This window comes from Sprattus sprattus, assembly GCF_963457725.1.
Source record: "Sprattus sprattus genome assembly, chromosome: 19".
NCBI lineage: Eukaryota > Metazoa > Chordata > Actinopteri > Clupeiformes > Clupeidae > Sprattus > Sprattus sprattus.
In genome coordinates this window covers 701,841-718,567 of record NC_137917.1, presented here as the reverse complement: position 1 = coordinate 718,567, position 16,727 = coordinate 701,841, and the positions used below count along the sequence as shown (strand labels likewise).

At 42.1% G+C, this 16,727-nt stretch overlaps 1 protein-coding gene across 1 annotated transcript; it reads left to right on the top strand.

The window, feature by feature from the left end:
• Positions 1-2,814: 2,814 nt before the first annotated feature.
• On the top strand, positions 2,815-11,296 carry slc45a4b (solute carrier family 45 member 4b; the record flags this gene model as incomplete). The annotated part of the gene is made up of 7 exons (XM_080857669.1): positions 2,815-3,088; positions 4,070-4,258; positions 4,423-4,602; positions 5,163-6,226; positions 6,643-6,742; positions 6,992-7,203; positions 10,940-11,296. 7 exons carry the CDS (start codon positions 2,815-2,817, stop codon positions 11,294-11,296), a joined length of 2,376 nt encoding a protein of 791 aa, XP_080713795.1.
• Between the last annotated feature and the right edge of the window lie 5,431 nt (positions 11,297-16,727).

Here is a 16,727-nt window from a genome sequence, read left to right as displayed (position 1 = left end):
GATGTTATATCTGTTGAGGAGGAAGTAGTGTATGTATGTGTTTGTTACAGATGCTTAAATTATTTGACAACTGCAATTTGAAAACATCTTACCTTATGAGTTTGTGATTAGTATCCACATGCACAAGAGAAAGGGGTGCCCTTACAGAATAGCTTCTCCTCACAACACAGCCTAACTGTGTCAAACGAGCAAGAATCCCAACTGCATCTACTCTGTGCATAGCTGCCTTCATTCTGCTCCACTGTACCCTGTGGCCTAAGGACTTCAGTCTTCCCATAACTAACCTGTAGCCAATATAGGGCATCTGAGCTTTGATTTCAGACACTAAAGTGTCAAGCTCCTGGTCTGACATCGTACTGTAGGACCCTGACACAGAAATTCCAAATTCCGCCATTCGGCGGAATACTGTCACCTCGCTGACTCCCAGCAATTTAGATATGCATGGTATGGGTAATTGGGTGTCAATCAAGGACTGTAACATGTCCCGTTGAATGATTAATTTCGGTCGCCCCCTTGCCCCTTGCACTGCCTGTATCTCAACAACGGATGGAATGCATTGCTCATTTTCTACCTGATGTCTAACCTGGTTGGTCAGTTCTCTAAGGGCATTTACTATATCCACTGGCAACTCTATTTGCTCTGCTAATGCGTCAACCACTATTAATTCATGGGTGCACATGAAATTAAGATAGTCGAGGTCTGGGTCAGGATGGCTGACTGCATTTTGCAACTTGTTTAGCAATCTTTCCAAGATGTGACGTCTAAGCAGGTTCTGTAAGAAAAGAAGGCAATAAATATGATTTAATTGTAGACATACCTGCATACCATGATACCTGCAAGTGGGGACGGTTAACCATATTTTCAATATTAAACCTATCTGATAGAGCAGAAAGCAACGTAAACGTTAAAGTTGAACTAATTTGATCTACTGTGTTAGCTGGTTACGTTTCCCATTCATGAACACTAAAACAGAATTTTGTTCCTGCAAACAATACTTTAGCGATTCAATTTGAAAGACGTTAGCAAAACATTAAAATGCAAAACTTACCCTAGGTCCTTCACTTTGGTCCATGTTGACTAGACTCTTCAGTTGGGAAAAAAGACCGGGAGAGGGTGAACCGAGTTATGTTTACGAGTTGGCTGACGATCCACTAGCAGTGGCTAGCTAGACTCTTCAGTTGGGATTGTTTAAGGGAGGAGCTATGGGTGAACCTCGTTGAGATCGCATGTCTATGGGTTACAGAGTAAGTCCTGAACTAAAGCGAACGCACCATCAACCAGGCGAGCGAGCATTTCATTGGTCAACACTACATCTGGCATTCTATTGGTTGCCCACGAAAAAATCCGCAAGCAGAAAAAATCTGCAAGGAGACTTTTCGCAAGCACGCGGAAAATATGAGTGCAAGCAGGAAATGTGTGCGCGCAACGGTGTATCTGAGTGCGAGCACACAGTTTGAGCGTAAGCACAGCACATTTTGCTCGCAAAGACTAGGTTTTTGAGTGCGAGCACACAGTTTGAGCGTAAGCAGAGCACATTTTGCGTGCAAAGACTGGGTTTTTGAGTGCGAGGGCAGGGTTTCATGCTTGCAAACTGAAAGAACACGCTTACGAATAAAGACAGGAATAAAGCTCCATACCAAACGTACATGCACTGAATTCTAGGAGGTTGACCATCACCTGATTTTCACCTGGTTTAAACATGTTTTGACAGGCTCATACTCCTTTGCTGGAAAATTCCTGAGTTGATTCTTCAAGGGTGGAGTTTTGCTTCAGAAACGTACTAAGGGGGATGGGCAAGTGCAGAAAGCACTGTGTTCCTTGCCAATCACTGGCATGACCAACCTGCTGATACGAATACTTTTTCCTTGTTGCCTACGAGATTGTAATGTACACGGGAGCCGCTTTTTTCTTGACAAGAACCATGCAATTTTAGCTAGCCATTTCTTGGGACTCACACCAGGTACGCTTTACTTTATGAAGACAAGTTAAATATTGTGGGTTCGATTTAGCTCTTCTCTGTCCAAGTTTATGCACTTCAACACGAAATCAGTAATATTTATAATATATATAGTGAGCGAGGTATATATATCAGTGTATATATTATAGTGTATATTATGCTACTGACTGCTTGCATTTTTCAACTGCTTTTGAGTCTGTTGGTTGGTTTAACTCAGGATATTGCATCAGTGCTTTATTACTCAAACCATATTAATTTAACCCTTGAGATCTCTGACATGCAGTAAATCTGCTGTTCAAAATCCTGAGCTGCCAACTCACCCCGATATTTGTGAGGATGATGCGCTGACATGTTCGTTGAGCCTATTTGCTATGCTGTCCACTTTGAAAATGTTAATGCTATGAAGACATGTTTGTGACTTGCGTGTCTTAGTTCCTCTTATTTTTGAGTTACTCAACCATGTTAAGTAATTGATTGGCCTGGTGAACAGTTTCTGAGTTCTAAATGCTTCTGTCTATCACAGGCTCAGTGGGGATGCACCAAGAAGCCTTCACATCTCACTGGCAGATCTTCCCTCCCATAACTTCTCCCCTGTGCTTCTACTCTAAGGAAGCCATGCCTTGTCTACCTCCATTTCTAAAATCTATATGGATTTGTAACTGTTAACTGTGCTAGACAGTCTACCAAACCAAATGGTGCAATTCTAGCTACCTCAGTCAACTAATCTGCTTGTTCCCATGTGAAATCCCCCATGAGTGTGGATTGGACAACATCCTCTTGGACGTTCTGAAGAAGGGGTACTGGAGAATAAGAGCTCAGGACAATCAAGTGTCCCGTTCATCAATCCGAACAGGTACATGAAGGACGCCATGGCTCCCAAGACCGCCAACGCAGATGCAGCGTGTGTTCTGGATAAGGCAATGGATCTGCCAGAGAAGAGTCAGAGTGGCATTTTGCAGAAAGCGAAGGTGTGCAACCACGAAGCAGAGAGCCAGGATGGATCAGCCAGTGAAGGGCCCACCAGGCGCATCCCACTGCGCAAATGGGTCATGAATGGAGCTGTCATGTTTGGCCGGGAATTCTGTTATGCAATGGAGACTGCCCTGGTCACACCTGTACTACTACAGATAGGTAAGGTGGATGTACGCTTTAGCCTTTACCTTCTCTCACTGTCACAGTGTTGTGCATACATAAACTGTTTGTAAAACAAAGGAATCAGTTGGTCTTTTTAGTAACCTTGAAGTTGCCTGACAGACACCTGTTTTATTCTCCATTGCCAAAAAAAAAAGAGGGAAAAAAACAACAGCCAGGGATAGATTGGTTGGAATGATTGGAATGTGTGAGTCGGCACATTTTTCTGATGCTGTTTTTCTGTAGTGGAAAATTTGTGAGGTCATCACCAAATAAATGGAAACATCCGTAACTGGTTCCAACAAAGTGAATCAAACATGCTGTGGATATAATGGCTGTAATTGTGTGGGATGGGTGTGGGGTTTGGGGGTGGTTAGGCCTACCTGCTGACGGCAAGATTAGCTCATAGCTCCTGACAGGGAAAGCAACTCCTGGAAAGCAATGGCCTAGTATCCTGTTCCTAGAAAGCCACTTTGAAGATGATTCAAAATGAGCTTATTCTCACTTAAATTGTGCTAAAAGTGTTAATTTTTATTTAACTCCAAAATCTGAACCATAGTGTTAAGCCCTGAAGTTAAATTTTTCTAAATGTCGGCAAGACTAATTCTCTTAGCAACAACCATCGATGACTACAAGGAGTTTGTTAGGCTGTTGAACCAGGGTTTGCCTTGGTCACAAAATGTATTTTGCATCCTCTAAATGAAAGGCCCTGTGATGCAGACACAGCTTCTGACCTGATTCCTGAATTGAGGTGGGAATAGTTGAAAGAGAGGTAAAAGCCTGGTTCAGGAGCTTAATGCTGCTCAAATAGTGAGCACTTCACTGCTTGCTAATGCGCTGTTTAATGTGAGTGTCTGAGTAGGTTCTGTCTTTTTAGCTGAACATAAATTCCTAATAAATAATGAGTTTGTTTGCAGCAGAAACAATCATAGTTGTTTGAAGGAGTTGGTCTCTTGTTTTGTTTGGTGTGACTGTTCCTAGGTCTGCCAGAGCAGTACTACAGTCTGACGTGGTTTCTCAGCCCTGTCCTTGGTCTGATCTTCACCCCTCTGATTGGCTCTGCCAGTGACCGCTGCACTCTGCGATGGGGCCGCAGAAGACCCTTCATCCTGGCCCTCTGTGTGGGGATGCTGATGGGAGTAGCCCTGTTTCTCAATGGCGCTGTGATTGGTAAGGGATTAGCAGCCATCACTCTGGAAGAGGAAAGACAATGCAACTATGTGTGTTTGGTTATATTTCTGCAGATGCAGATACATACATATACTGTATATATATATATTTTTTTTTTACTGATCAAATCTGCTGGTTCTTAACTCCTTTATTGTCTGTGTCAGGTTTGGCCATGGGGGATGTGGTTGGGAGTCAGCCTGTTGGCATAGTGCTGACGGTGCTTGGCGTGGTGGTGCTGGACTTCTGTGCAGATGCCTCTGAGGGCCCAATCCGAGCCTACCTGCTGGATGTGGCTGACACAGAGGAGCAGGACATGGCCTTGAATATTCACGCCTTTTCAGCTGGTAGGCACACACCACATAGTATTCATATGCTCAAATTGGAAACCAGTGTGAAAATAGACCCAACCTTTGTTGGGGTTTATTTTTTTCCCATGAAACAGTGAGAGATTAAGTTTAAAGGTTAACTGTTGGTAGTAAATGTCAAGCCAAGCAAACCTTTAACCTTTTTGTTTTATTTTTCTAGCTAAACTTTCCACCTGGATTTGGGTGATGTATAATCCCTGCTGTCCTGTATAGAATGTAGATTAGTGTTTATGTAGGTTGTTCAAGGCCTTCTGATTTTCTTTAATTTGCAAAAATGCAAACCTGATATCACTGAAAACGTTTTACTCTGGGATCTTTGTGATGTCTGTCTATAGAGGTGTTTTAAAATAGATTTTATAATGCATAAACAGTTTCTATTTTTAGTTTTATAATAACAGGTCACCATAAATATGGTATGTGAAGTATTTTTTTGTAAGATGTACAATACTTAAAGTGACATTGACAAAATGACATTACATTTTCTTATTCATATTCCTTAATTCTTTCAAAAATCAAATAATCCCTTCCCCTTCTGGTAGGACTGGGAGGGGCAGTGGGTTATATGCTGGGAGGTTTGGACTGGACTCACACTGCTATAGGCAAAGCCTTCCAGGCCCAGGAGCAGGTTCTCTTTTTCTTTGCTGCCATCTTCTTCATTATATCAGTGACACTTCATCTGTTCAGCATCAAAGAGCAGCCATACAGTAGGCACCGCCGTGAAGGTCTGGAGGGTGAAGAAGTAGATGACCTGTCTCTGTTCCGTGCCAATGGCAGTCTGCCCAAGTTGGACTTCATTGGTGAAGAGGAGTCTGGCAAAGATGAGCATGACCAGAACGAGCAGGAAGTGAAGATGGACTTCCTCAATGTGGACATGGTGCGGAGCAAAAGTGACTCAGTTCTGGCGATGCCAGATGCCACCATCGAGCTTGACCCAGACCTGGATCGGGATCGGACTCTGGGTTTAATTCCTGATGTAGACTCTCCATTTGTGAGTAATGACGATGCTTTCTTCCAGGACTTTCAACCAACAGAGCAGAGCCCTTTGCAGTATTATGGAAGCAGTCCGCATTCCCGGGCACAGGCGTCGGCCAGCAGGGATGAGTGGCTCTCTGGGGCCAGCAAGGCCGGGAATGGAGCTCTGGCTGGTTCCAGCTCGGGCGCCATCGCTCTGGCAAACAAAGCAAGTCAGCGACTGCCCTGCGCCCCTCCACGGCACCGGCACTTCTCCTTCTACCGGCAGCCTTCATTCACCTTCTCCTACTACGGCCGAGTAGCCTTAATGCGGTCACGTCGTACCCGTGCCAACATGTCGCCCATGCGCATCACTTCCTCCCGCAGCATGAATGACATCTATGAACTGCCCCGGCGACCAGGACGCCGTCTGCAAGAGAGAGGCCTGTCCGAGTCCAGCAGCGAGGACGAGGAGAGTGAGGACGGGGAGGCGGGCACCACTGTAAAGCTGTTGTGGCTGTCCATGCTGAAGATGCCGCGGCAGCTTGCCTGCCTCTGCCTTTGCCACCTGCTCACCTGGTTTGCCATCATGGCAGAAGCTGTCTTCTATACCGACTTCATGGGCCAGGTCATCTTTAATGGAGACCCAATGGTAAATTGACACAGCTTTTGTTTCTCATCACATTTCCATTGCGTATTATTCATAAGAGCAGCTATCAATGGAGAAAAGTACCTTTAATATAGGAACACACAGGAGCAACAGAGTCACATGTCTTTATTAGTGGTAGCTAACAAGCTATAAAGTTGCAGTCCGTAATCTCGTTCCTGTAGCTGTCCAGAAGTAGGGAAATAAACCAATCGGCTTGGACCGAACCATATACTATTCCAGCAACACCTTCAACAATCAACACCTTGCTTCAGGAGCATGGAATGGAGGGGTGTAATTTGATTGGCTGATGAGCTGAAATTCTTTGGCCAGAATTTCAGGCTGGTACCTTTCAGCTCAAGCAACTCGTGAAAGTGTGTGTGGTGCGCCGGGGTTACTTATGTATATCCTCTTCTTTCCAGGCTGCTGCCAACTCCACAGAACTGCAGAACTACCTTAAAGGCGTTCAGATGGGCTGCTGGGGATTGGTGATCTATGCTGCTACAGCTGCTGTCTGCTCAGGTGGGTCACCGACATCTACTCCCATCACACATGACACTTCACTCTTTGTTCTTTCCTCTCTTACTGACACCCATGTTTGATCCTACATCTTTGCAGATGCACTTTAATACCCAGTAATGAATAGAAAAGATCTTTAAAATGGTGACATCAGATGTGGTTCAGATGAAGGCAATCATAACACTTAGTTTCCAATTCCAATTTTGTGCAATGTTCTGCTGAATGGACACAGATATTTTTTTCCCCCTACAGTGGTACTCCAGAAATACCTGGACAACTTTGACCTCAGCATCAAGATCGTCTATATGCTAGGCACTTTGGGCTTTGCAGTGGGGACTGCAGTGATGGCTATCTTCCCCAACGTCTATGTTGCCATGGTGATGATAAGCACCATGGGAGTCTTTTCCATGAGTATCTCCTACTGTCCATATGCCCTTTTGGGTCAGTACCATGAAAGTAAGGAGGTAGGTATCAGTTTAATACATATAATATAACTGTTTTGTTATTATGCAAACACTCCCATGACTTAATAACGTAGTCTAGGATGAGAGAAATTCTAACAGTAGAAACCAAAGTGGAAAGAGTTCAGTAGGCCCATATACATGTGTCAATATGATCTGATCAGTTTATCGTATCGTATTCGCGTGTAGGTGTGAACATTTTTAAGGGAATCGGCTCTTGTCGTTACGTTTCGACCTAAAATTCCTTATTTCGCGGGAGCTTCCCACTTTTGAGGGGGGATAAGCCCCTACATAATACCTATAATTTTCCCTGTGACACAGCAAAACTAGGGTGGTCTGGGGGCATGCTCCCCCATAAGATTTTTTTTAAAATAACCTTTTAAATAGTGTCCTCTAGTGGGTTTTAGGAAGAGAAATGATCAAATTTAGATTTAAAATATGGCACAAATATAAACATATTGAAGACATCTGCTGAGATTTGTTTTGGATGTCTGTGAAGCAGGAGCACCCTGACCTGGGAGAGAAAGCTTAGGAGCAGCTACTACCCTTTGCCTCCACATATTTATGTGAGGCCTCCTTCTCTGCAACGACTGTGATCAAAACAAAGCAGAGAAACAGACTGTGCCTGGAGAAGAGCTTAATCACAGCAGTTGCCCCCCCCCCCCCCCCCTTTTTTTAAATAATCTTTTAAATAGTGTCCTGTAATGGGTTTTAGGAAGAGAAATTAACAAATGTAGATTTAAAATATGGCACAAAAATAAACATATTGAAGACATCTGCTGAGATAGGTGCTCATTATAGTTAATGTCAGATATCCTCTGTTCGATTTTCAAACTCTCCCTCACTATATGACTTTTTTGATCGAGCAATATTCCATGTCACTTGATACGATGCCAACGTGACCGTTTCAGAGTACTTCGTACATTTCCCAAAAAAGCCGAGTCTGTTTCTCTGACTGACGTATCAAAGTATGTACCTTGTGCTTGCCCAGCTCTGTGCCTTTAGGAACTCCTGGGCTATGTTAGCGTTGTGTGTCAAGTTCAAGGCTTTAAAATGCGACAGTGACGTCTACATATTTCAGACAAGAACGTCCGGTGTTCATCTTCATACTTTCGTTTAGCTTTACGCTTTGCTGAATCCATGGCATTCTTTCAGTACTTACAGCTAGTCTGGCTAGTAACTCTCTGAGACTTGGTGCACACATTAGAATGTTTCATGTTTGGAACATTAACGTTACTTGAAGACATCTCTCAAGATCGAGTGATGACAAAATATACATGAATAAATACCCCATTCAAATCGGACAGCTTTTTGTCTGTATTTCCAAATATATTGCGTGCAAAATATGCATTTTAGATGTTTTTTTTTTTACAATATGAAAATTCTGTACACCAAGAGAAAAGTCAGTGAGCAGCACTCGAGCTGGAGCCGAGCCGCACGTCAGCCGGCAAACACTATCTGCGATCTTATTTTCAAACAGAAAGTAACGTGTGCGCATCAGAGCATGACTCCGCCTTGCGCGATACAGAGAGCAGAGGACAATTGTAAATGCGCGATCATCTAGTGACAAAAATGACATGCCGTCGTGCAAATAAGATAAATAACACAAAGCTATTTATTGTGTATATAAAAGAACAAGCTATAGACCTGTTCTATAAGAAATGTATCCTTAAATGACTTCCGTTGTGATCTGGCGCTTTATAGAAAATAAAATTTAGCAAAGTTAACTTGACCTTCCAGGGGGGGCGGGGCGCCCCCCTTATACAATGGTAGGGGAAACACTGAGTTGATACACCCGGAATAACTTGCATGCGCAGCAATCCTGAGACGTGATTTTTAGTTTGCACATGAATACGTCTTCTTTGATCCCAGGAAATTTGAGCACATAACCCATCTCCCTTACGGAGATATTGGCGAAAGTTGATTTACCTACTTCATTTCAAACGTCTAGTTTTGCAAACGTGTCTAGTTTTTGTGCAGTAGTGAATAGAGTCTCAGTCTACTACACCATACATAGCATATCATGTTTGTAGAAATTGATTAAGGTGCAACAAATGGCAATAAGCATATTTAAATTAAATGATTCACATTGCAAGTAAAATGGTGCGGCTGGAGCACATACAGGGAGGGCCAACGGTGACGCGTTTGGATGTAGCGACAAACATTTATGTGCTGTAACAAACAGTGTTAACCAGTATGTGAGTAACGTGGGTTTTATTAAAACATAGCGTGTGTAATGTGTAGCAATTTAATTCCGTTTGTTAACCTTCCCGGCTGTCTGTATTTACTAGCCAGCAGCAGACGTAAAGGAAAGGGAATTAACCCTGAAGTTAAAAACATGTAATCTACTTCGGCAGCGGAGCATTTTACTCCCCCGCAATCTCTCTACAAACTTCCATATAGACGCGGGATCAGCAGAGGAAAATCTACTTTCCTTTTGGGAGAAACAAGGCCAGTCGTTCCCACGACTACAGCACCTTGCAAAACGAATTCTATGCGTTCCAGCAACAAGTGCTGCGAGTGAGCGCTCCTTCAGTGCAGCTGGGCGCGTTATAGAAGCCAGGCGCTCTCGCCTGAATCCTGACACTGTAGATGCTATTTTATTCCTGCATAGTGCTAAGACAAATTCTAAATAGAACGAAGGTTAGGCATATCAGCAGAGGTATATTTTGGTTACATTATGGCTACGTTTATAGCTTGCGTTTTGGGCGCACCACAATGCCAAGAAGTTTGTCGCGACTGTAATGGCATATTTCATTGTGGGGGTGATTGATAGCTTAAGGCTTAAGAGACACGGTGTTTTCCGATGTTTCACTGAGTCCTCTCTGTCTCTATCACACACACACACACACTAACGGAAGCAAAAAAGGTTTAAATTAAGCGACGATCCCTCAAATGTCGCGTCTCCTTGCAGCGCCAACCAGCAAGCTATAAGTCAGCTGTCAGTATTGGAAGAAGCCTTAACGTCTCGTAGATGAAACTGCCTGGGTTATTTTGTTTCGTTAGGCTTTTAGTTATATTTTAAAATAGCCAGTCTTTGTAGCCTACCACTTGTGGAATAAGGAATTTCAAAGAGTGATGGAGTGATTTGACTCAGCGCGAGATGTTCAGAACAAGTTAAACTTCTAGCTCAGTAACATCAACAGCTAAGAAAGAAGGTAAGATAAATAGTCGGAAAACTTTGATTTACAAGGGAAGCAGGCAAGTGTTGGGGTTGTTACAGTATATAGCCTACAATGTGGTGAAATTTCGGAATTAATAGGCTCGAGTTGGCGTTTCCTTAATATGCTTTCTTTCATTTTGCAAAAAACAGTAGGCTATATTACCATATTAAAATGGTGTACCAAATTGCGTTTTATTACAATGATAAAAAATGGTAGGCCTATCCTATTGGATCAGTCTCCTTTCAAGAACAGGCAAGAACTTATAGCCTCTAACTTCCTAGCCTCCTGTCACCGCCTCCCCCATGGCACATCGGCCTGATTTGACACGCTCTTTTCTGAGCTGAACGATCGGTGTAAACCACCTCTCTCGAAAGGCTCAGACATCGGCGGAAAAACGATCAGATCACATCTAGGCCAGTGCTACATGAGGCAATTGTAACCGTATCACGAGTTTCTATCGGAACCGACGCAATGTGATCGGATCACATTGACACATGTATAAGGGGCTAGTGTTGTAAATCTCTGTGAAATGTAAGCCAATTGTGTGCTTTCTGACAACTTTTCTCTTCATATAGTACATCCATCACAGCCCAGGCAACTCCAGAAGGGGTTTTGGCATCGACTGTGCCATCCTGTCATGTCAGGTGTACATAGCCCAGATCCTGGTGGCTTCAGCGCTGGGTGCAGTGGTAGATGCCGTGGGCACAGTGAGGGTCATCCCCATGGTGGCATCAGGAGGTTCTGTCCTGGGCTTTTTTGCTGCTGCGTTTCTCGTCATCTACCCTGACACGCCGGAGGATGAGGAAGAAGAGCCTGGTCAGATCGGCACAGACCCTAGCATCACTGTGGAGTACCACCTGGACAAGCCCAGTGAGCTGAAGCTGGAACCCCGAAATAGCAGCTTTAAGCTAAAGGTGGAGTCTTCCATTTAAGGCTTGGGGAAACGATGAATCTCAGACTGTACTGCCTATCCTTGCACAATCACATATTGTTTTTCTTAAGTTTAATTATTATTTTTATTATTCCGTTTTTGGAGCCGTTTCAACTCCCATGGTTTTTATGATATCGATAACAGGTCAAAGACTGGTTCGACTGATATCGGCAACAGGTCCGTCCTAATGCTTGTACTTAGTTAATTGATTGGCGTTTTTAGTTGCTTATTTTCCCATTGAAATGAGGGGGGGGGGGAATGATGTGTGTCGCTGGTATAATGGTTAGCATTGCTGCCTTCTAAGCAGTTGATGGCGATTCCTTGCCAGGACGCCCTTGCAAATCGCTTTAGACAAAAGCATCTTCTTAATACTTGACCTGGAGTGGTATGCTGAGAATCAGTAGTCCTGAACGAGGAAGGCATATGGTATGCTGAGGTTGTGCATTTTAAAGGCCACAAGTTTCTGGCATTGTAAATATTCAACCAGCTAGATTCTTAGAAAGAACAGCATTTGACGTCACATCAACCATTTGTATAACAGTGGTAAACGGTCCATATAATTAGTTTGTTGAAAATGAGGGAGATGTGAATGTTAAAGTCGTGTTTTGTAGGAGGAGAATTAACATTCATGTTCCAGCTAACTGGATGGTCTGTCTTTTATCTTGTTGCAAGATACGCAGGATTAGTGAAAACCTTTTTCACTGGAATGATTCGATTTTGCTAACGTAAAACACTGGATCAACATTGTAGGCTGACGTTAGATGATATATTGGCCCGGTGAAAACCATGCAGATAACCCTGTGATTTTGTATTTGACGGGAATTTAAAATGTGGTACTCATTGGTGTATACTCTTTAATTTGAGGGATTTTAAGTTAGGTTGGTTGAAACGGTTTAACTGGACCGAAACTAACTTTACCTGCACGCCTGGGGTGGCTAATGGTACAACTGCTTCGAAAAGATGCTAGCAGGCCAATGTAACTAAGTAATATTTTTGATGTGTAGTTTGATACGTTTCTGAAATGCCGTGAGTTTCTGTCATTGAAAATGACCATCCACCTACACGCTTACAAAACGGCAAATTGACAATATTTTGTGTAGGGCCAAGTGAGTTGTTGTAAACTTGTGATGTAACACAAGATGACAACCAACACATCAGTAAATCCACTGAAAAACTCACCAATAACTTTAACTTATTTATTATGGTTTACTGGTATAGAGACACGGAAAAATCTATGAAAAAGCATGAAATTGCTGATTTCTTAGAATTAGATATGGTTAGGATATATGCATCATCCTATTGCAAAAAATGTGTAGTGATGATACTATGACCGAAACATTAAGAAAGCGAAGGCAGTAGACTGTGTCACTAACAACTCTGTTAAACTGGTGCAGTTTCCCTGTAATAATACTGTGTTCATAGCCCATCTGTCTTCAAACCACATTTGCACAAATACTGTGTTTAACAGAATATACAAGAATACACAAGCAGATTGCCCTCATACCTTCATCAAATGTATTGATTAACAAACAGCTGTTTTTTGGAGACAGAGAATGCACAATTATGTGATAGCCTACTTGGCATCCCTGTTTCTGCAGAGGAGGTGCAGATTAATGAAATGATAGAGATGTCTAGTCATCAAAATATGTGTGTTCTTGTATAGTTTGTTAAACACAATTTTGGCCCCTTTGCCTGTGCACTGCTTTCATTCCCATGTCTGATCCGTGCAGTTACTGTATAGTGATCCTCTACTACTGCTGAGCAATCACACTACACATTGTGTTGTGTAGAGGTCAAATTGTGAATTTGAGGAGAGCAAAGGGACATGGAAGCCCAAATCAGTTTTGAATTTGCAATGCTGTTCATTACAGAAATGTTAGTCTGCTTACATGTCAATTCATTTCCACATGCACACACATAGTCTATGGTGTTCTACATGTGCTACAAGCATCCACCGACAGATAGCCCTTAAGCCTTTATAAAATGCACCTATTATTTAACTAATATCAGCTGGTCTTGAGACACAAAGGATGAAAATAGTTATGGTATTTAGCAAACGCTTTTGTCCAAAGTGACCTAAAGAAAAGAAAGTAAAACGATATGATCAGCAATCAACTACAGTAAATGCTTTAAACAATATTGTATATCAGATGGTACATTTAACAATAATAATATAAACTATAACTATAATAAATAAAAGGTCTTGAACTAATACATTTGATGACAGATAAGTTCTAACGAGGCGAGTCTTTAAACGCTTTGTAATACTCTTTGACTGTACCATGGCTGTCACTTGATTGGATAGCACTAGGTAATGTCATTCCACCACCTAGGAACCACTAATCTCTCGCTGTGAAGACAAAAGTAGTCAAAGTAAAACAAAGTAGTCAAGTTCTTCCTAGATGTCGATAAGGTGCATTGCACTCAATGAATAGACACCATCAACTAATTTTGAACATTGATTGATTAATATTATAATCGGAGTGGCTATTGGTACGGATTCTTTGGCAATAAGGAACTATTGCACTATTACTACGGATCCGTGTCAGTAGGCCATTAATAGTCTGCGCTCCCTGGTGTGTATCGGTGGTATAGTGGTCAGTAACTTTAATCAATTTATGATGTCAGAGTTACTGACTAAACATACGGCCTACACTGATTAAACCACGTCATAGAGGCGCACCAAGAGGGGGCCGTGGACGGTGCCTGTGCCAAGCAGTGCCCTATTGACTAAGAGCACACTACGATTCCTCATAGCGGGGAAGCAACCATTCTTTGAACCCACTCCACTGACAAACATGATGGTCCCTAATGCTACGGAATGGGAATAAGCCATACGAAACAAAACTACGCAAAATCCTTCCGTGGCAGTAGATATACTATTGGCACGGAAAAAAAACATTCCAAATCAATAATATTCACGCTATGTAATTCCGTAGCAATATTGCGCTATTGATCCGATTCCGTAGCCAGTGCCTATTTTAATGGCAGAGTATGTGTGTTATCTGCCTATGTGTGCCAGAATGTCAGTGGGTCATTGGTGTTACAGAATTGCTGCTCTGTGCCTTTTTCGATGATATTTATTCCTCATCCAGCTGGTGGTAGTAGAGTCTGAGCCTTCTTTCATAGGGTGAAGTGTTAGCGTCCACATGAGTGGATAGGCCATGGTATCCTATGGCCGACTGCTACTGTGGCGCAATCACATTCTCATCTTCTTGATGATGATGCATCTCTAGGAATAGAACGCACTGCCTAACATAAACAATGTTGTGATGCGTTTAAGGACCCCTGCAACCTAAACGTTCCATGCCAAAGGCACAGCATCTGATCCACTAATGCAGATGTGGTCCTATAAGCCTCATACATGTACCAAGAGTGCCTTCACTGTGGGGGCTATAAGTTTATGTTGTCCAGCCTGTATTGAGCATGGTACTGAACAATCCTGATACTCAGTTAAATAGAGAGGGTCATTTACCAAATTACTTCTGAAATCTTTCCTTAAAGACATTTGATTTACCAAAACAAGGAAACGTACATGCTCTTGCAACTTGAGAGGGTTCACAAAGTAAAATGCAGCTACATGTCTTGTTGTTCAGTGTCCCTTTTCTGTTGTGGCATTGTGTTCATTTAGATTCCCTAACCCTCAATAAGGAAGGGCAGCATACATTTGTGAATTGCTTTGCACAGTTTGTTTAATCACCTGCATCAGTGATCCACACTGGCCGAGCCTGCAGGGCTCTACACAAACAAGCCCTCAGAGATCTGTAAACACTCCACCCCTTCAACCAACAGCTCTGGTGTTTTCATCTATGCAAAAATCCTAAGGTGGAGAATCAAAGATTTTTCAAAAAGTCTGTGTTTATCAGCGATTTCTTTAACGCCAAGCTTGAGAGTACTTCTGGTTGGTTGAACCAAATTTGATATTAACATACATGGATGCAGGTTTGCATTCTTTTCTTGTTTAGACTTGCTAGGCAAAACATGGATGCAATAATGTATTCTCCTCTTGTCTTAGACCTCCTGAATGCTTGAGAGACTGTATGCCAGAAAATACATTCATATAGGACCTACAGGAGAGGGTCTGTATGTCCTGTTGGTAAGACATCCATAAATATAGAATAGGCCTTAGTTAGAGCAAGCAAATAGTTTAGAACACAAACTCTTCAAAGTCTATGCACCCGTTTCTTCAATCGTTGAGGTATATCAACAAAGGTAAGAATTCTTGGACCAATTTTGATGTGAATTCACATTGCGAGGGTTTTATTTTGTATTTTTTTTTTTTTTTTAAATATGACATGACTCAGGATGGGGTTTTAATACTTTGAAAGGACTGTTGAATATCTTCCTAATATAGCAATTTGTTTTACCATTTCCCACTAGAAGACCTTGTGCTGCTGTCAAAACTTTGTACAAAATGAAAATAACTATCGTTATCTTTAAAGAGACATATCATTTGTATTTAATAGAGGTGTGCAATTTTTTGTATTTGTTATTATACAAATGTGTGCTGTGTAGTACTGCTGTGAAATTACTTTAAAAAATGGTTGGAAATTAAAGTGTTTTTGTTAATTAAATGAGTTTTGCAGTTCATTGTGGGTTTTTTTTAAAAACACGAAAGCTGTGGTGTCGGGAGAGAGAAAAAAAAACAGTACGCTCAAGCAAAGTTATAACGTAAGTGAGGAGGCCAAATCAGTAGATGGCATGTAGGCCATGTCCTCTTTTCAGCTGACAAAATATAGACAATTCGATGTTCGGTACTAATTTCTCATAGTTTTAAATCAAAATACATAACTGTGGCAATCTTACAAGTGCTGTATGATATGAGTGGGTCTTTTGTTTTTTGGTCAGGGCCTAATTACATTATACTGACTGTCCAAGATAAGCAGGAAGAGACGATATCAGACATCGCGTGGTCTGGAAGAAAAGACCACTAAACTGTTAGCGGTGGGAGTCAGAGCGAACTCCCAGAATCCATCGTCATTAGTTTGGTTGATGTACACAGAGGGCTGTTTCTGTTGAATTACATATTTGTGGAAACCAGGTAGGCCGTTTGTACCTGTTGTCATTTTGTTTCAGTAGTTTACCTTGTTTGTTGCATTAGCGAACTTATTTGTACAGCTGTGCTGCCTGAGCCCAGTACAAAACCAACCACTTAGGCTACCTACCGTCTCCCTCCTACAACTACCTCACAATGGATTTTCCATACATTTTAGTTACTTTTAGCGTTTTCGAAACACTGAAATAACTACCGACTACATTGTCCCAGTTATATTACTTTGGGCTCTGCAGTTAGACTTTTTTTGCACTCTTACCGTTATTTGAGTTAACTTAAAGCCTACACATTTATCAAGAAAAGCGTTATGGGATTTTAGCTAGAGTGGTTTCAGAAACAAGGTTAATGTTGACAAGGCTAAGTGCTATGTAAATGAGGA